The sequence below is a fragment of the Calliphora vicina genome, chromosome 4 (assembly GCF_958450345.1).
Source record: "Calliphora vicina chromosome 4, idCalVici1.1, whole genome shotgun sequence".
NCBI lineage: Eukaryota > Metazoa > Arthropoda > Insecta > Diptera > Calliphoridae > Calliphora > Calliphora vicina.
Genome location: NC_088783.1, coordinates 8,673,787 through 8,696,606, shown reverse-complemented (window position 1 = coordinate 8,696,606; position 22,820 = coordinate 8,673,787). Strand labels below are relative to the sequence as shown.

Sequence of the window (22,820 nt, the reverse complement as noted above, 5' to 3'; positions counted from 1 at the left end):
AACTAAATCTTTAGTGGTACATCAGTTTATATTTCTTTGCTTTTTTCCAATCCCATTTAACTTTCTCATTTACTATATGTCAACAATGAATTTCAATAAAGTCTGTCAACGTGTCATGGGACGCATGACTGATATTTATTTTCTTTAATAAAAATTGATTTATGATGGTCTTCTGTTGCTGAAAACAACAATTTAAACGGAGGCTTAAAGAGGGATAAAAACACAATACAATGTAGGAAAACGATCAAAAAAAATATCTTCGTACATAGAAAAATTTCAATAAAATGTTTAAATTTTAAAACAAAACGTTTAAAATGTGTGTATGTATTCGCAACAAATACATAATTGCATTTTAATAAAAATTTAAAAAAAAATCTTAAACACAATTTTCATTGTTTGTTCTGGTTTGGTGCCTTTGCCAACAAAAAAAAGAATAGCTGACAACAGCTGTTGGCTTAACTTTTTCAAAAACTTTGTATTATATTTTGATACAAATTTAATTCCAATTTTCTTACTATTCAGTGTATTTTTTCTTGACTAAAAGTGTCCCACTCATAATGGTATTGTGTGTGTTGAGGCCTTCTTAATATGATTTTAAATAATAATAATAAATGATTTATGCGTATCCTTGGTATTCCTGGCGGTTTTATTCTTCCCTTATTTTTTTTTTCATTCAAACTTAAACATATTTTCATTGATGCTAAATGATTTATGTCTTGTTAAGCCTATTGAAGGCCAGCTTTTTATTTTTATTCCTTTTGAAGATGTTGTTGTCAAATTGTTAAAGAACAAAAACCAAACAAAATATTTATTTGATTCTGTATTTAAGTCAGGATAATAATCGTTTTTAAAGCTAGATTATTATGAGGGTTTGCAACTCCCATTTTTTAACTTGCCTAAGACAAAAACAAGCAAGTAAACTAGATTTCAGCAATAGCCCTCACATTATTAGCACTCCATACTACTACTTTGAAATACATATTTGGATTTGACCTTTTCTATACAAGCACAAGTACATATTGAGCAAACTATAATTTCTATGCTTCTTTGCACACTGTGTACACAGTTTATAAACCTGACAGTTTTGATTGAAGTTTTGCTTTGTTTGCGTCCCCAACAGATGGGTTTCTGTACAGCTTCCTTTAATTATCAGAAAAATGTCGTTGTATTTACCAAAATGTTGCATACAAGTCTTTGCCAACGTATTACATACACGCCTGGGGATCGGGGTCAATATTACAAATCAATAGAATATTAGTGACACCGCTTTAATTTAATACTGATTTTTTTTTTTGAGTTCAAAATAATGAATGTTATAAAACTCGAGTTTCTGAACAGCTTATGGTTTATTTACCTGAGCTACGTAAGAAAAACTTAGTTGGTTCTTTGAGGAACTACAAGGTACCCGGAGAAATTTTTTCATAGACATATTTTATTCAGGTAATTCCAAAAAGTTACAAAAAATAATGAATTAATAACATTTAAATATCAGAAATGGCATTTAGTTTTAGCATCGACCAATTGTTCGGGATGTACACATCGGATTTTTGCATTGCGGTTTCCATTCCTTGATATATTCACGCGGCAGCATCGGAGCAGACATTGGGCGACGACGTTTTGCAACAATTTCAAGTTCGAGATTACTTCGTCGACCTTTTCCCACTCTTATTTCAGTACCAGATTTGCTCCAGGGGCGGCGCTATGGTGGTTGAAAGTAGAGTACATTCGACATCTAAAATTTCTAAATACGTTCCATTTTTTTGTTTCATCGTTTTTTAAATTTGTCATTCTAAATAGCAAAGTGTAAAAAAAATTATCAAAAGCTCAAAGAAAATCCCGCAATTAACAAAAATTAATGCAAAAATCCCAAAAATGGTGCTTTTATAATTTTGCTTATAGGGTCCACATTTCTTTCAGGGCTAAAAAAGTACTTTGGCGATAAATAGGGAACATATCGTGGTTTTTAAAGCTGCTTTCGGTTTAGAACATGTGGCCCAATATTAAAATTTTGATAAAAATAAGTCAATTTCCGAAGGGCGTATATTTTCTTAAAGAAAGTTTTTTAATAAAAAAAAGAGTTAAATCACCTTGTCGCCCAAAAAACAAAAATATACCATTTTTTTAATTTTTAAATTGAATATCGTTTATTTTTGGCTTCATAATTGCTATTGCTCTGAAATCTTTTGTATATCATTGGTAATTTATTTGTCTAACTACCAAAACTCCATTCGGTTCAAAAGTAGGCACTATATAGCGGACCAAGATATGGCAAAATTTAAAAATTTTAATTTTGAATTGCTTATAACTCGGAAATTATAAGAGATAAACAGCACACGCAAGCATGATTTTTCAAGACCTAGCCTTCCAAAATTACAAAAATCATTGAAATAGGATGGGGAAAAATGGCATGTATTTAAAAATTACATGTCTAAGATTCCCTACTTTGAGCACCAATAGCTCCGCCCCTATAGCATTTGCAGCTGTTTAGAAATGCCAGATTTATTTCCAAAAAATTTCGATTCTGCCCCAATGTTTGGATACGGAATGCTTTCCATTACCTTTTTCTTTTTATTATATCTCTAAATGGTTGGTGCATTCTGAGGCGTTTGACCATCGGCCGAAATATATGGCTTCATTCCAACCATTGTTAATGCTATTTGCAATCTTATTGGCCTTCTACGAAACTGTTGTGATGTCTATTGCTGAATTTCTGTGCTAATTTGTATAATGCAAGTCTTGGGCGTCGAAAAAGATGCCTTATGTTCGCAAATATACCTTTAAGGGAATCGATGTGTAGTAATTATCAAAATATATGGCATGAGTCATAAATCGAGGAACAGAACGACCCAATCGTATCACAACATTCGTAGACGCAAACAAATTCGGTTAATTTTCCTGGTCGCTTGGTACTTTTTGAAAATACTGGTTCAATGCGGTGATGATCGGACGTATTTTGTGCAGGCGATTGTACTGTGGTATTGGTACCTACATTCGAACTGCTTCGTCGGCACGACCGCGCGCATCTACGAATGATGTTGATGGTTGTTGATAAGATGTCGATGGATGTTGACCAGACGTATGTAATAATTGATTGGTGTTCGCTTAGTTTTCATCAGCTTATTTGCTCGTCATCTTCAAAATGTTCATTTCGGAAAACAGCTTCAAAATCTAAATCTGGGTTACAATCACTGTCAACAGAAGAAAAATTACCACCATCTTCACTTCTCAACCACACAACCGAATTGACCAACACGCAAAGCTCTTCTATCTAAAATCACGAAAAACCGTTACAAAAACTTTACTATATAATTTTATATTTGTTAGATTCGAACTACTTGTACCTGACCAAACATTTTAAAATAAAATAAAAGTTATTATTTTAAACACTCACTATAGGTGCTTTAAAAAAAATTATTTCTAAATTTATTTTTTATAATTTTTTGCGATTTTGATCTTGAAGATGAAGTTTTTTTATTTTATATGTTCACAATTTGTGTCCTTTATAACAAGGTCTATTTTGATTTTCTTTACTCACTTACATACTACAGTTCATAGTTGGGGGTAGTGCACTAAATGTTGATTAAAATCAGCATTGCACTATCACTCACTAAAATTGCAAAAAATTTAGTTTGCACTATTTTTTATCAGCTTTAGTGATAATGCTTATTTCTTAACTAGCACTAAAAAAAAATAGTGATACTGATAATTTTTTAATTTGAATTTGAAGTTGCACTCAAATTAGTGCATACAAAAAAGTTGCAATAAACTGATGATTGCATTTTTTTAAATCAACTAATTTAATTTTGAGTGCAAAATTTTTTAACTCACTATCACTAATGTTTAGTGAGGCTGCTAATTTTCAACTCAGCACTAAATATGAACAAAGTGATTGCACTAATTTTGCACTATCACTAAGTATTAGTGCAAACTGCAAAATTAGTGCACTACCCTCATCTATGCTTCAGTTTGTGTCGGCAAGAAAACAACCAATTGTAGTAAGGAAATGTAAGAAAAGATAAAATCACGGTTTATTGTTGGAGTTTTGTTTAAGCTTTGATATTTTTACAAATAAAGCTTGAGTGTCTGTAATTCTCAAACACTCTATAGTTTTATTTGTATAATATCTTTAGTTTTTCTAAAGCCTTTTGGGAAAAGGTTTCCTGATGATCTGGCCTAAGCAACCAGTGAAATGCGCATAGGAACTAGCTTATTCCCCAACAATAAATTTCAGTGAATTTATCAAATTAAAAATTGGGAATTTAGCATAAAACAATTTTACTAACTACAACTTTTCTTCATAGAGTAAATCAAAATTCCGAACTGTTTGCAAGATATGAGCCTGACAAAATGATCACTTTTTTGCAAAACTGACACCGAGGATTTGGGGACCCAAAAATTACTAAACTGGGAGACACGGGCCTTTTATCACGTAGTGGTGTCTGTATATGTTTATATTTCCATGACTCAAAAAAAATATTGTTTCGAGTTTCAGAATTATCTTCTTGGAAACACTAAAAAAATGTGAAATACATGACTACCTATAAATGTATCTTAAATATACAACTCACCTGTTATTACCCGAGTACAATTGATATTTTTCGGATACTCATTGGGATATTCGGGACTGTAAAGTTCATTTTTTTCGGGATCACCCTCAGTGAACATGCGACACTTGTCGTTTTGTTCATTATCCGGTGCTGCTTGTCTGGCATGACGATGCAAGAGTGCTGGTCTTTTCAGTTGATTACGGTGATGAAGCTCATGTAAAGGTGAATATGTTGTTGGGGTTCTGGTTAATGCTGCTGTTGTTGTTGTTGTGCCTGAAGTTAATGTTGGCATTTGCAGATGATAATAATCATTGGAGGATTGTTTGATTTCCTTAGGACTTAAATTGCTAACACTATCAGTACTTGAGCCAATGATGTTGTTGTTATAGTTGTAGTTGCTTTTATGATTTTTGAAATTATGAGTGCTACTTTTGCTAAAGTCAGTTGTGCCACTTAATGGCAAGGAATTAATTGCAGTTGCTAGTTGTGATGTTGTTCCATTTACTTCACTTGTGCTAAGATGTTTTCGTTGCTGTTGTTTTGTTGTTGCTGCAGCTGTTGTGTTTATGCTCCCGCTGTTGTTTACTGTTCCATATCTGTTGTTGCGATTAAGGCTAAATGTATTTGTTGTCTTTTGTCTATTGTTGCTGCTGTTGTTGGTGGTATTTGTGAAATCATCATTACTACTTTCACTATTATTTAAACTACTATCACTGCTACTACTACTACTACTGACATTGTATTGCTGCTGTCTTAAATTTAAGTTCAAATCAATACTGGCGCTCCAATACTTTGTGTTTTTTACATTGTTTTTTCTATTGTTCTTGTTGCTGTTGTTGCTATAATCATTGACTTGCTGTATTGTCTTTGCCATTGTTAGTGGCTCAACAAAGGGTTGTGTTGTTGGTCCTATTCTTAGCATTGTTGATGGCACAAAAACATTACTATTATCAGCAACATAATTAGTTGTTGTCGTCGTAAAAGTCCTTGAATTTGTTGCACCCTCTTCTGTTGCATCTTCTATGCTGTTATCAAATGTGTACAAAACACCTTCATGTCTTTTTCTTCTTGTGTTTCTTTTTGTCGCTGATGATGTTGCAGTAGCTGTATTTGTATCATATAGATTTTGTTGTTGTTGTTGTTTAGTCATTTGTATTTGTTCAGGTGCAGGAGTTGTTGATGTCATTGATGATGATGCTGCTGCTTGTGCCTGTGCTGCCGATTGTGTTGCAACTACAGTGGTTGTTATTGTTGATTGCGTTTGTATTGTGGCAATTGTGGTTATCGCTTCATGTTCAAATGTTGGATAACTGTTCACATTATTATTTTTTGTTGTTTTATAATGATAATCTGTTGTTGCAGTTGTTGTTGTTGCTGATAGTGGTTGTGGTGGTAGTGGCGACGGCGATTGCAACGATGATAACGTTGATGTTGTTGCTACTGTTCTACTTGTTCTATTTGGTATTTTTCTATGTAACTGTATAAATTCAGTCATTTCACTTTGATAAGCGTAGTTGTTATTGTATAGTTTTGTATATTTTTTAGTTGTAGTTGTTGTTGACATCTCAGGTGATACTGAAAGCAAATAAGAAATAGAATAAAATCACTTTACAAAATTGTTTTATTAATTTTTTTTTCAACTACGTATGTACTTATTTACTTTATTAAGATGTCGAGATGACAATTGTTGTCTAATAAAAGGTATAAAGTGAATAAAATCTTATTTTAAGTGACTTTAAATAGGTATAGTTTTGCAAGAAGTCGGTTGGTTAAATATAATATGTAAGATGGGTTTCATTTGACCCTAAAAGTGTGAGGTTTTATTATAAGATTAATAAATGTATAAATAAGTTTAACTGAATACTTAAATGATTTTAGACAATTCCTAACAATTTACTGACACGGCATTAAAAATACTTGTATATGTCCACAAACCTCTTAAGCTCGATCTGCACAATATATTGAAAATTATTACAATTTTGTTGGAATTTGACTTGAATGCAAAGAAAGAATTAGGTTTTAAACTTAAAAACTATTTGAAAAAAATTAAATATTATGTTTCCTTTTTACTGCAGAATGCTATTGAAATCAAGTTTAATGCAACTGTAATTCAATAGCTTGACTATAATTCAAGGCATAATTGCATTCAACTTGAATTCCAGTAAAAACGCTTATTGGCAAAGACCATTAACAAAATTAAATACTTTTTAAGAAATGTATAACAAATTCAACCCTAGCTGAAATTACGATTATATTCAAAAATATTGTAGGCACTGTAATTATTTATATGGTTACGGTATTAGTGTTTATAAACAAGTAAGAGAGCTATATAGGCAGTTCCGATTCTTATATACCCTTCACAAATTATACTCCAAAATACAAATTTTAAATATTTTTAGGTAAACAAAATTTATTTATTTTTCCAAAGATGTTTTTTATTTTTTTGAAATTTTTTTTTCTCGAATTGTTAGTTTAAAATTTTTTAAATATTAAAAATTTATTTTTAATTTATTTTTCAAATTTTAAAAAAAAAATTTAGTTTTTTAATTTTTTTTTTGTAAAAAAAAATCGTCTTAAAAATATTTTTTCTGATTTTGACCCATTGTAGGTCGAACTTACTATATACGTCGTTGCAAAGGTCTTTGAAATATCTATCATTAGATATCCATATTGTCTATATTAATGAATTATTAGTAATCCAGATATAACTCAAAAATAGGTAAAAAATCGAGGTTGTCCTGGTTTTATCCTCATATCTCAGCCATTTGTGGACCGATTTTGCTGATTTTAGATAGGAAACTTCTCGAAAGCATGCCTGACAGAATTATTGAAGATTTGGATCCCGAAGATATCTGGTGTCTTCACAAAATTGATTTCAACAGACAGACAGACCAACATGGCTTATCGACTCCGCTATCTATAAGGATCCAGAATATACAATAGCCCAATAAAGTCTACATACAGGAATTCAAATTAAATTTCTTTTGTTGAAAGCTGTATTTGTAAGATAAAAGTAGTGAAATATATTTGTTAAAAAAATAAATTCACACTAAAAAAAATTAAAACAACATCACTTAAGTCGGGTTTAGCAACATTTCCTATCACTTCCAAAATTTCACCGTTATTAAATTTGATTCTGAGTCAAATAACGACATTTTTTTTTGTTTTTTTTGGCTTTAATGTTCAAAATATTATGAAACTTAATAGTCCCGCCCACCCAAAAGTAGGCGTGACCGAGAATAAATTTTTCGTTATTTTACCCAGAATCAATAACTCTAATATCGATGAACTTTTGGGCGTTATTTGAATTTTTTTTTGTTAAAATCGACATATAAGACATTTATTATTATATTATATATCTCATAAAAAAAAACTAAAAAAACTGCTTTAAATTAAAGTAACATATTAATTTTTCCTGTATGTAGACTTTCTTGGGCTACTGTATATACTTTATAGGGTCGGAAAAATTATATTGTGAAAATTACAAACGGAATGACAAACTTATATATACCCTTCTCACTGTTTGTCGGTTAACCGAAAATTGGTCTTTTTTCGGTTAACCATACTAATGAAGATATTTATATTTATTTTAATGATTCATTAGTAGGATTTAGCCTAAACTTCTAGAATTATGCGGAATTAAATTTTCAATAGTTTCATTATATTATATACAATGAATATAAAAAATTCACCAAAACATGAGATTTATTCATTTTAGTCCCAAATTTTAAAAACCAGTTAACCGACTGATATTAACCGGATAAACCGGTTAACCGAAAATCAACATTTTAAATTAACCGGTTCGCAAAAAAAGCGAGATTTCGAAGAAAACCCGGTTTTTTGGTTAACCGGTTATCGGGTTTATAAACACTATACCATAATATATTGAAGTTATGATTCACATGATTGAAGCAATCATATACATCAGTTGTATGAAAAAAAATTTGTACGAATTTCAAAGTGTGCCGGGCGGAATATTGTGACACTATACCCAAATGTTTGGTGCTGAAAATTTGAGCCAAATCGGACAACGATCTCGGGACGCGCATCGAGGTCAAAGGTCATATATAAGCAAAATTTTACTATTTATATGAAATAAATTTGTAAAATTTCTTAACATGCAGTATTATTTTACAGAAATATGTAGATTTATTTTTATTAATGAAAATTACCTATTTTTTATCAAAATTAAAACTGAAAACGGAAAGCAGTTTTGGAAACCGTGATGTGTTCCCTATTTATCTTCAAAGTATTTCGCCAGCCCCGAATGAAATGTGTACCCTATGGGCAATATTGTAAAAAAATACTATTTTTGGGATTTTCGGTCTAATTTTTAGGAATTGCGGGCGGGTTTTTTTACACTCTGTTATTTAGTTATTTAAAGTGACAAATTTTGTTAATAAATAAAGATTTTATAAAGATAAAGATTTTATTACATATGGGCAATTCCATATCATCGTACGTGACATTTGTACGCCCATAGAGTGGAATAGATTTTGCAAAAATAATAGTATCTGAAAAATAATTTGGTCTTTATGTTCCATTCAGAGGGTACTATATTTTAAAATAATAAAAAGTTCTTTCGAAATATTGTTGTCCAAAATATAGAGCGAAATAAGGGTATATGCGAAATATTTCGAATCGTGAGAGGCGTTATGTTTTCTTTCAATTTCTTACACTAAACGAAATATTGTTCCTTTACAATCCATCATATTTAAATAAAAACAGTCTTTGGATGATTTTATAATAAATAAAATTTAATATCGTACGTGACATACCGTATGTGACAGATTTTTCTCTTATAATAAAACAATATATATTCTGTAAATATATGTATACAAAAACTAAAAAAAGTGAATAGAAAATATACGTTCGGTTTCAATAAACAATTTGACAATAGCAAAAAAACAATCAGAGTCAAATTCATTTCATACTGCAAGCTAATTGGGAGCCTAGTTTTCGATGCAATTTTAGCATAAAACATACCTAAAACATTAAAAATAATCAGTTTAAACTATTATTTTTGTCTTTAAAATATTGTAATATGATCTAAATACTTTCATATAGTAACATTTTATTATTTTATTCTATTCAAATCAGAGGCCTTAAAATCAAATTTTGTATGGAAATTTTGCTTTAAAACATTGTTTAAATTTAAAATTTTGTTTATAAATATGGGGGTAGAAGTGGAAACTATTTTTGGTTTTTATTTAACAGGGCGCAAAATGTTAAGGGCCTGGCTCACTAAATGCGAACGAACATTTTTTTTCTTATTTTATATTGAAAACAATAAAAAAAATCAAATTTATTTGTTGATTTCAATTTCAAAATGTGCGTTCGCATTTAGTGAACCAGGCCCTAAATAATGTTAACCCTCCGTTACTCGCAACTGATCTGGTTGATACAGGCAAACAGTTTTTTATTTTAAATTTTTTTAAACACACTAAATTTTAAGCTATTTTTTGATAAAATAATATTTTTACTGCTTTTTTTTTGTATTACTCTTTTAAATAAAAAGTGAAGAGATTATTTTCAAACGCGCCTTTCTTTTGTTGATATCAATTTGATACATTGCGATTAGTCTCGATTGAAAATTATTGCGACTAACGGAGGGTTAAATGAAAATGGTTCCTTTCGTAACGTTGGGAATTTTCAATATATTTTTCTCAAATAAACATTGAAACCACATTTTTAAATTTTGTTCCTATAGCTGTATTGGTAAAGCCTAAATAAATACATATTATTAGTCCAAAAAATAAAGGTTAAAAGAATACTATATAGTACTTTTTATTCTTGGCATTTACTGACATTTTCTCCTTATTAACGTTTTAAGGGTATCAAATTATAATACAAAAGAAACAATATTTAAATTTAGACACACATATCAGTTATAAATAAAACTCATGGGAATCTTACGACCTTTCTTCTAGAAACATTTAATATTAAATTATAGAACCAAATTTTGTGGTCAATAAAAATCAAATGAAAATAGAACATTAAATCACTGGCCGCCATCTTTAAAACTAAATTTTAACCAGACCACAAAAATCAATCTAAAATAAAATTAAAGAGATTACCGTCCACTAGGAACAAACCAAAAACCAATCAATCAAAGAAAAGCCTTTTGTAAATTTAATTTCTACTCATTTAACACCCAAGAAAATAGAAACAGAAATTTAAAATAAATCCTTTGCAAACCAAATGAAATTACATAGAAGAAAAATATTGAAAAAAACCACATTTAACGAAACAAAAGGAGCTATTTGCAAATATGTGAGTGAGCTTAAGTGTTTGTGCATTTAAATATGTATCTATATAGAAGTGTAGTAGTGTGTAAGTGTAATGAAATGATTACAAAGTAAAGAAATGTCGGAATGTATTAGAAAATTATTGCAGAGAAAAGAGCAGCAGTAGCAACAACAACAACAATATTCATATACCATCCCAAGGGTGTCCATTTAGAAAGATTAAAACAACAAATAAATTTGAAGATTTCATAGGGAGCTATAATAAAAGGAATGAACATGTAAAAAAATAACAATACAAAATGCAAAAAAAAAAAAAAAATAACAATATGAAAATGAGAAGAAAAATATAAAAGAAAATCTACACAATTTACACAAATACAATTGAAATAATTCCCCACAGAAGAACTAAAACCAAAAACAAAACAAGAAAAGGAATATCCCTATCTTAGTAAATGCTCTTAATACCCCCTTAACATAAGAATCACACAGATACATGTTACACATTTATGCAATAACACTCACAGCCACACATACATTCATCTACAATACTATATATTTATGTATAAGTATGTATGTATTTCTGTTTGAGATGCACAGTCTTACATAGTAAGTACTACATTTATTTCAAATCCTTTTTTTATATTTTATTCACACTCTCTAACAAAGTGTCACTACGTGAAGTATCTATACTAGGTTGGCACTTGTTTAACACATTTTTGATGATCCCAAGATCTGAAGTTGTTCTGCGCTATACAAAAATATGAATATTTTAGTGAAATCGGAACATTTTCAGAGTCAGCACACTTTATTTAAAGTCGCGTGTTTTGGGTCAAATATGTTATGGCCACACGTGCATGTTTACTGCACAGAGAAAACAGATTCGTGATAGCAACCGAAAATGTTGCCAATCGAATGATTCGGTTGCACACATAGCATTTTTCAGTTCTAACAACAGAAAGTCAGTTGATAAAGAAGAATTTCAGTTGAGGCAACCAAACTTTAGGTTCGAATTCCAAAATATTGTAGCCACAACTGTAAAATTCCGTCACCAAGATAGAATCATTCGATTAGCAACAAATTCGGTTGCTATCACGAATCTGTTTTCTGTGTGTGTAACCATTTTAATATTGTTACAAGTTTTTTAACAATATTTTAGTCACTGCAACTATTTACATGATTGTGGTAACCATAATATGGTTAATTTACGATTCACATGATTGTATCAACCATATGTATGGTTACAGTAAACAAGTATATGTTTGTGAGAACCATTTTTATGATAAATCATTGTATCATAATATGTTGTTCTCAGATTATGATAACCATAAGTCGAGAGCAACATAATATGGTAAGTCCTTTATCATAAAAATGATTGTCACAATCATATACTTGTTTACTGCTACCATATACATATATGGTTAATACAATCATGTGAATAGTAAATTAATAATATTATGGTTACCATAATCATGTAAATAGCTACTGTGACTATAATATTGTTAAAAAACTTGTAACAATATTAAAATGGTTACAGTAAACATGCACAACTATATTTTTTTCTCCGCGTGTGGGCATAAGACTTAAATCTTTTTTGGAAACATTGTGCAGAGATTCTTTAAGAACTTTTGGCTTTTATTTTGAAACATTCGTACCATATAAATTTATTAAAAATATTGGCCAGTGTTAGCTATGAACTTTTCCCTTCTTTCTGGCAACATATAGATTCCGAGCCAAAAGTGCCAAGAACGAATCAAGGCAATATCGGATAATATGCTACAAAGTGAAGCGTATCTCAGAGAGTGCGTTCTGCATTGATCAAAACAAATAAAAGTTGGACGGGGCAAGGTCTATACTATAAATCGAGTGAGGCAAAACTTCCCAACCATTATAAATAGTTTTTAACAGGTATTACAACATGTCGACGAGTATTGTAATAACGGAATATTATGGTTTAATGTCTGGCCGCATATTCTGAGTGTTATCAGTCAATGTACAGATTCCCTGTTATGGTTTGGTCAGATTTCAGCAGCTCATACTAGATAGGACTCTCTAGTTGGCCGGACTTTACATACGATCTCTTACGCTTCGGTTATTGCAATGGAACCAGTTTACATCGCAAGTAATGCTTCTGTGTAAAAATTATTTTCTCTTACCAAGTATCATTTCGGATATGCAAAATCGTCCTTCAATGTCTCTGAACTCTTGTGGTACTCAATTTCCTGCTGCTTGAAAACGTTTTGAAATTGCTGATTCAGTAGCTCCCAATTATTTTTTTCTGACATCTGGTTATCGATTATAAGTTGATATCAAAAAAAATCATAAAATATTATACATATCTCAAATCCCAAATTTTCTTTTTTCAATTTTTTTTTTAACGAAATTCATAAAATTAAAAAAAATATTTTCGATACTACTAAAGCTAAACTAAAACAAAAACTGCATATGGACAATTTCATGTCATCGTACGAGACGTTTGTACGCCTATAGAGTGGAGTAGATTTGGCTAAAATAAGAGTATCTGAAAAATAATTTGGTCTTTATGTTCCATTCAGAGGGTACTATATTTTAAAAAAATTAATACGAACTTTCGAAACATTGTTGTCCAAAAAATCATGCGAAATAAGGGTATTTCGAGAGACATTAATTTCTTTTAATGAACCAAACATTTTTCCTTCACAATCCCTCATATTCAAATAATATCTTTGGATGATTTTATAATAAACGTGACAGATTCTTCTCTTATAGTAAAACAATATATAATCTGTAAATATATGATTAAAAAACTAAAAAAATAAATGGAAAATACGCAGAAAAAACTATTTCTTAAACCGTTTCAATTCAAATATTTGTCACATATTGAACTGGTTTCAATTATTTCATAATTAAATCAAGTATTCATTTGCTCAAAAATAAAATTTCTTGATATTTTCTATTGAATTTTGAGTTTTGAATTTGATTATTTTGACAATTGAATATACAATTTTCGTTATTGGTGGAATTTCAAATACAAAAATTATTGAATAGATAATTTTCGTAATTGAAAACACATTTTTGTTATTTTTTGTGTTTCAATTACGAAAATTATCTATTCAATAATTTTTGTATTTGAAATTCAACCAATAACGAAAATTGTATAATCAATTGTCAAAATAATCGAATTCAAAACTCAAAATTCAATAGAAAATATCAAGAAATTTTGTTTTTGAGCAAATGAATACTTGATTTAATTATGAAATAATTGAAACCAGTTCAATATGTGACAAATATTTGAATTGAAACGGTTTAAGAAATAGTTTTTTCTGTGTATATATTCGGTTTCAATAAACAATTTGATAATAGCAAAAAAACACATTCAGAGTCGAATTGATTTCAAATTACATGCTAAATGGGATTCTGTTGAACATAAAGTCAGTTGATATGGAAGAATTTCGATTGAAGCAACCACAGTTTTGTTACCCCAACTAAAATTTTATAGCCACAACTGTAAAATTCGGTCACTAAGGTACAATCATTCGATTGGCAACAACTTCGGTTGCTATCAAGAATCTGTTTTCTCTGTGTACCAATTAAATTAATAAAGTTTAAAGTTTAAAGTATTATTTTTACCCGTAAAATGTTATAATAAATAACAAAGCAACATTTTAGTGTTTTCTCCTATTCAAATCATTTTAAAAAAAAGTTTCAAGGGTTTTTGGTTTTTCAGTCGAGCTTGTCATTCTCATGGAATTGCTCATATGTTTACGGTTTTACCTATAATAGTGTGGCGGATTTAAAGGAAATTTCGTTTTGTTCACAATATTTTCAAATTTTCTAGAACCACCCTAATACTCACACACATCTATACACATATACATGAATATGTGTGCGTATTTGTGTGTTGTGTATGTAAATGCAATAATACTGAATGTTTTCTAATTTGCCTTTAATCTTGTATTATTTCGAATATTATTTTTATTCTATTGTTCCAGCTGGAGATTCTTTTGCTGATTGCCTGGTAGATTGTTGGCTTCCCATGGTGTTTTCTTGTTATATCAAGTTGTTTTTGTGTGTCCATTGCTACTGAAATAATTTACACTAAATAATGGTAGTAATAAAATACTTCGTTTGCATGCCTAGAAATAAATGACAATGATTGGAAAAATATTTTCACACATTCTCTTTGTAAGGACACTATGAGAAATGTAAGAATTATTTGAAGACAAAATTAAGTAGATTTTGTTATTAAGTAGTAATTTCAAATCGTCTTCTTGATGATTTAATTAAGAAGGGCGAAATATTTGTACTTTCTTTATTATTATTAAAGTACAAAAACTGTTTTTAGACTTTGGTAACTTTAAGTAAAAATTTATCCTATATTAATATTCTTAAATTATTTGATTTACAGAGTTCCCTCTCATTACTTAAAATAAATGATATTAATGGTACTCATTTAAACGCTTAAGTTTCCTATATGTGCAAATGAGCAAATTTGCGCGACGTGTCTCATGAACTTTACAATTTTGTGCAAGTTTATACAGAAAATTTATATTTGATAAAAATGTCAAATAAAAATAAATTCAACAAAAGCTTTAAAGATAAATCTTTGTAACAAACGGAAAACTTTTAAAATATTTCATATTTACTTTTAGGAGTAAACATGAAATATTTTGAAATTTTTAATTTTTTGAGCCATTTAAGATCATAATTATTTATAACTCTATAAATGTCTTAGTAATAAATTACCTATCTCTAAATATTTGTTAGTAATAAAAATGTACATGTGTTTGTGATTTTTGTATGTTTCACCAGACACTAGGGTATTTAATTAATCGGGTTTCTGGGTTAATCGGTTAATCGAGAAAATAATTAATCGAGGATTAGATTTAAGCGGTTAATTTTAAATTATACGAGTAACCGAATATTTTCTATTTTAATTTTAAACAGAAAAGTAGATGGCGTATCTGTTGTTTTTAATACTTTATATGTTATTTTAAAAGGTATATATCTGTCATTTATTCTCATTTAGTTCTTTTTTCGCTTTAAAACACGGAAGACGAAAATCACCCAGGCCAGCCAAAAAAGTTTAAAGTCCACGTACTCCATGTAAATTGTTATTAAAATCTACAAGACCTTGCAAATGATTGGGAGCTACTCAAGCAGCAATAGCAAAACGTTTGCTGGCAGTAGTATTTATCCAAAGCAGGGAAATGAAGCCGAGAGAAATACGATTTTGCATGTCCGAAACAGCTGGAACGCTGTAAAAGTAAATAATTTTTGAACCGAATCATTACTTTCGTTTAAAAGTGGATCTATTACAATAACCCGATCGTATGTGAATCGACATTAAAGCCAAAGATCCGTGTCGCTAAAGTAATTCTCTGTATTTGATTTAAAAAAAGGTCCTTTCTATTATGAGTCGCTGAAATGTGGCCAGGTCATCATTCGTATGAAGCGATCATTGGCAGAAAAACGCTCAGGATATGCGGCCAGACATGAAACCGTATTATTCCATCATTACAACTCTCGGCCACATTTTGCAATACCTTTTAAAAAGTATTTAGAATTGATACAGAACGCTCTATATGAGATAAGCTTCACTTTGGAACAGAGTATCCAATATTGGCACGATTCGTTTTTGATCTCAAAACTTCCTTTGGCTCGAAATCCATATGTTGCCAGAAAGATCGGAAAATGTCATAGCTCAAAATGGCAAATACTTTTAATAAATTTATATTGTACAAATGTTTCAAAATAAAAGAACAATATGAAAAAATCCTGCATTTTTATGTCATACGCCCATGTTTTGCAAATATCTTCAGCAAGGGATGTTCTAATTGAAAATAAAACAAGTAAGAAAGTATGGTCGGTCAAGCCCGACCATATAATACCCTACACTAAGTAAAAGAGCAAAAACATTTTTCTTTTAAAATTTCAATAATTTATATTTTTGAGTGATTTTCGGAAGTGGGCCTTATATAGGAGCTGTGACCAATTATGGACCGATCACCATGAAATTATGTCGTGTGATTTATGTCTATATGAAAGTTTACTACACGCAGAGAAAAAATATAATTGGGCATGGTTACTGTAACCATTTATATAGTGTTACAAGTTTTTTAACTATATTATAGTCACAGTAACCATTTACATGATTGTGGTAACCATAATATGGTTAACTTACGATTCACATGATTGTTTCAACCATATATATGGTTACAGTAAACATATATATGTTTGTGGCAACCATATTTATGATGAATAATTTTATCATAATATGTTCTTCTCAGATTATGATAAGCCTTACGCCGAGAGCACCATAATATGATAAGTCCTTCATCATATAAATGGTTGTCACAAACATATATATGTTTACTATAACCATATATATGGTTGATACAATCATGTGAATCGTAAGTTAACCATATTATGGTTACCACAATCATGTAAATGGTTACTGTGACTATAATATTGTTAAAAAGCTTGTAACAATATTGAAATGGTTACAGTAACCATGCCCAACTATATTTTTTCTCTGCGTGTATGTTGAATTTTGTGAGTATACCAACATTTTTAAGCGATTTATGCACGTTAAAGTGATTTTCGGAAGCGGATCTATATGGGAGCTATGACTAATTATGGACCGATCGTAACAAAATTTGGTAACCTGAATTTTGTATATATAAAACTTATTTTGAGCGCAATTTGTGGAGATACATTTATAAATTAAACATTTATGACCGATAAAGTCCATTTTCGGAAGGACATTTGTATGGGAGCTAGGTGAAATAATGGCTTGGTCCTTAGGCCGAAAAAATAACATGTACCGAATTTCATCGAAATATCTTAAAAATTGCGATCTGTACTCTGCGCACAAGCTTTATATGGACAGCCACCCAACCAGACGGACGGACGTACATCGTTTAATCGACTCAGAAAGTGGTTCTAAGTCGATCGGCATACTTTAAGGTGGGTGTTAGACTAATATTTTTGGGCGTTACAAACATCTGCATAAACGCATAATACCCTCCCCACTATAGTGGTGTAGGGTATAAAAAATAACAAAATAACTCCTAAAAAGTAATCAAAGTCAAAATTTTGGAATTAGTTTGAAATTTTGCGAAAAATTGGATCTTAATTGTTTTTAATGTTTCCCAAAGAGTTTTTTAAAAATTTTAATATTTCTACCTATTTGATAAGAACTGGCTTCAATCATTACCAATGCGGAAGTTTTCAATCGATGTATTCTTACTAATTTCTGGCAATTGTCTAATAGAATGAAGTGGAAATTTCCTTCCATTCCAACCTGCTTTATTACAAAGTTTGATTCATTTGATTTGGACACCTTTTAAATTTGCTTAAAGGCTCGTTCTCGTCTACGATTCGCTCATGCATAATTATGCAATCGGTGGGGCAGTCTAGAAGATTCAGACCTGCCTACACATCAGTCACAAAAACCTTAATAAAGGTCTATAAAGAAATGTTTGTGCTGATGTCTCCCAAAAATAATGGACCAAAACCATCCTTAAACTATACCAAGGGATAAGTGGTGGAGTGTCACTTTTAGTGTTGACATAACGATGTCGTTATCAAACTACAAGTCAAAATTTTCAAAACAATTTGATTTTCTTCTCATGTACTTTATATATTTTAAAATGCAGACAGCTTCTAAGAATCTTTTCAAGAAAGCCAGGGATGAATATGAATTGGATTCAAAAGAAGCACTAACTCAGTATGACTGTAACAAAAACAACGGAATTAATGTATTTAAGCAGATTTGCTTTGCAGTGCAAACATACATTTATTTCGTTCTTTCTATGCCGATCACCGACTTACAGTGTCTCCTTAAACAATTCTCCCCCTATCCTGTTTTTATTGCCTTTTTATCTTTAGCAATCAAAATTTTGCAACAAATCTAACATTATTTTTAGTCTTATGATAAATCATCAATTGTATACTTCTGTGTCTTTTTAAGTATTTACATAAATAAGTTCTTTTAAAGATTTTACAAAATTTTCCAATTTGTTCTTGTAGAGGAATTATATACAAAAGTATACAAATATTTATGCAAATATGTACAGAAAAAATATCCAATTTTTTCTTCATGTGGTTTTTATGTTAAGAGTGTAATACAAATTTATGACTTGATTTTTCTTTATTCTTGTTGTTTGTTTTTCTCTTTTTTTTTGCTTCCTACCACAAATGGTTTTCGCACTAAAGTTGTATGCCAGCCAATGTGTTAAGTCTCTAAAGTGTTTTAAGCTCAATTTGGTAAATAACATAAAGTTGTTGGCGTTTATTTGGCATGATGATGATGATATTGATTATTATGTTCATAATAGTGATAAGGCAGATAATAATGACGTTAAACACTGACTGCCATTTAAATATTTCATTCGAAATTTTGCAACACACACACACAATAAGCAGTGAACGAACATGTTGAAGCAACAGCTTCAGCGCCAGAGTGCAAATATAAACCAAAAGGATTTAAGCACGTCCTTGAATTTAAGTAAAACAAAAGCTAAAACAAAGGTGGTCTTTGTGTGATATCCCTCAAATACCAAACGAATGTATGAGTTTGTAATATGTACCTACCTATAGTTTTACTGCAGCTCTGGCATGTGTACACATGCTTGAAAATCACTCATGAGATTTACTTGAACTCAAATCTGAGGTAGAGATTGATGGATGTGATTAACAGAATTACTCAAGGAAACTAAGCTGTTTTTAATTGAAAATTGTTTTAAATAAACTGGCAAGTTTAATAGAATCTCAGCTTTCCACTATTAATTAAATATTTTAATTAAATATTTTAAGACAAGAATAAGATAAGTTGCACAAAATATTTAATAGAATATTAATTGGATTATTTCGAAATTGTTTAAGATCATTAATAAACTTGAAGGAACCCAAGGCTGCAGCAAATTATTAACCCTTTCAGCAAAATGCCAATAGATGCCAATAAACTATGTTTTAAAGACTATAGAAAAGGTGGTTAGTAAAGTGACCACTAAACCGCAAAGAGTTAAATCTATTAAGTACTTCACACAGAACACAAGTTGATCTCTCCCAATTGTATTCGTTTCCCTTATACTTCACTGCCATTACTTACTTACTACGACTGGATTATAATACACTTCTAATCAACACATATCACTTCATTTTAGTGGGTTCATCAAGCAAGATTCCACACATTTAGATGTGTATTAAACTAGGATTTGTTTGCATTATTTTCATTATTATTTTTATTATAATTATTATTATTATTATTTGCAGTTGTGTTTAACAACAACGTGTAAAGAATCATCAACATACTTACTATCAGCAGATATAAAACACAGCTACATGCACCAGAATATACAAAAGCTTTATATGAACGATTCAAAGGATTTGGCAGTTAAAGTAGAATGTAATGTTTTAAGAATGTTTGTGTTTAAGTACTACACATGTTTGTATATTAGGGTGGTACTTTTATTTAACAGTTTTTGGATATTAAATACACCAAAGAATAAAATTGTTCTCCGTCATCTAAAAACCAAATGCTGGAAATTTGAGCCAAATCTCATAACGTTTAGAAATGGCACATTATTGGGATTATGACTTAAAAATTTGGGATTTACAGCAGATTTCTTATCTTTTGGTCGGGGTTTTTGTTTTTAATAACTCATATGTCATTTTGAAGGGAGCATAGCTTTTGTTGTCAAACTCAACAAGAGCTTGCAAAATCATTGGGAGCTACTCAAATTTCAAAACGTTCGCGAGCAACTGGATTCATCCAAAAGCTATCGTACAAATTTAAGTTGAATGACCTTGAAAAACAATTGGAACGCTCTAGTGGATCCATATATAATGGATGCGATGAAAAATTGATCGATTACGATAACCCGAAGCGTAAGAGATCGTGTGTAAGGCTCAGCCCACCAGCCAAATATCCATGCCACTAAGGCAATGCTCTGTATGAGCTGCTGAAATCTGATCAAACCATCACAGGAGACCTGTACCGAATGCAGAATATGCGGCCAGACATGAAACCGTAATATTCCATCATAACAACCATCTGCCATACATACAGTGGTGGCCAGGAATTTAAGACAAAAATTGTTTGCCAAATTCCATGTAATTGTCAATTATTTTTTCAAATATTTCCACAAATATGTATGCATGAGGACTGTTTTAACATACAAGTGTGTTTTATTCGACTGTACAATTCATACATATTAACCACGAACTCATAAGATTTATCTACAACTTGACCAAAAAAATTTTTTTTTAAATAAACATATTTTCTAACATTTATATCATTATAATTTTATTATTATAAAATATTCGGACCAAATTTCGTATTATTAGTTCCATTAGTTTCGGTCATATCATGTTATTAACAGCGGATGTTCGATGAGGTGGGTCAACGTATTTCCACATATCTTTGTCCATATATGTTTTACCGATTTTTCCAAACATTTTTCAGAAACTAGAAACATTAATAATAAATTTCATACCCTTAGAGGTCCTTTTATTTTGGCTCTATCGCACTTAAAATTCAGTTGATGAAAAAAATTCAAGTATTTGTCTTAAATTGGTGGCCACCACTGTATGTTGAAATACCTGTTAAAAAGTATTTAGAATGAAGTGGTTGGGACCGACTGATTATTCAGACGGTACCCCGTCCGACAAATATTTGTTTCGATCGATGCAAAACGCTCTCTCTTTGATATGCTTCACTTTGCAATAGAGTATTCGATATTGACTTGATTCAGTGTTGGCCTCAAAAGATGAGCAGAAATATGGGAATGGCCAATACATTGAATAAATTCATATTGTACAAATGTTTCAAAATAAAAGCTAAAAATAAAAATCGGCGAAGCTTTATTTTGATTGTATACCCACCATGAATATGTATGTGAGATATAGGGGTTATAGGACGGTCAATTATCGACCGATCCTTGCAAAAATTGGTAGAAATATTTAGGTTCATATAAAACTTGTTTCATTACGATATTAATTATTACAATTATGAATTTTCAAGTCATTTTCTGAGGGGGAACTTCCCGATTTTCGGCATACTTTACAGTATAATTATAGTACTTAGAACTAATTTGTGCAAAATTGTATCAGGATTGCCAGATAACAAATGCATTTGTGACTGCTCCTCAAACAATATTCCGTTGGGAGGTTTGGGAAAAAATTAAAAAAAAAAAATTTATATTAGTGAAACAAATTTATGACAAAAATTCTTTTGATGAAAAAAACAATGTCTAGTTAAAAAGTAATTTTCCCGATTTTGACCCATTGTAGGTCCAACGTAGTATGGCTTTATATACGTTCTTGCGAAGGACTTTGAAATATCTATTATTAGATATTGTCTATATTAATGACTTAGTAATCCAGATATAGATCAAAATAGGCCAAAAATCGAAGTTGTCCTAATTTTTTCCTTATATCTCAGCCATTTGTGTGCCGATTTTCTAGATTTAAAAAACCAACCGAACTGGGTCAATAGCGGATATAATGATGTATGAATCATGAGTTTAAGTTATTTGGGGGCTACGGAAAGTTGATTTGAACATACAGGCGGACAGACGGACATGAATATATCAATATATGTACTTTGTGGGGTCACAAACGAAGAATGTAGAAATTACAAATGAAATGACAAACTTATATTGCCAATCATGGTAAAGGATATAATAAGGACCCATATTATATATATGTACGTTTGTGATCTGCGATGAATATTTTTGATGGTTTCGTCGAAACCAGTAATAAGTACAACTGTTAAAATTTGCAATCATAATCATCGTTAAACGGGTAGAATCGGAAATATTTGTTAATAAAATTTTTGAAAATATTAAATTAAATTCAAATTATTATGGGTTAGCAATGTCAGAAATGTTTTATATTTAAACATCTGTGAGTATTTGAAATACAGAAACTAGTTTTAATCAGTGTTTAAAAAACTAGACTACAAGTAGCAGTAGCAACGAAAAAGCACAAGTAGTCTAGTTAAAAAATTAATAAAAACTCGGAGTCAATAATTACTACTACT

The 22,820-nt window shown here is 30.3% G+C and overlaps 1 protein-coding gene across 1 annotated transcript in view; it reads right to left on the bottom strand.

Annotated features, from left to right (window-relative positions):
* Neto (Neuropilin and tolloid-like) overlaps nt 1-22,820 on the bottom strand; it is a 279,692-nt gene that overhangs the window by 119,017 nt on the left and 137,855 nt on the right. Inside the window, exon 4 of the mRNA XM_065508961.1 lies at nt 4,569-6,122. Within this exon, the coding sequence (XP_065365033.1) occupies nt 4,569-6,122 (1,554 nt within the window). The remainder of the gene's footprint in view (nt 1-4,568; nt 6,123-22,820) is intronic.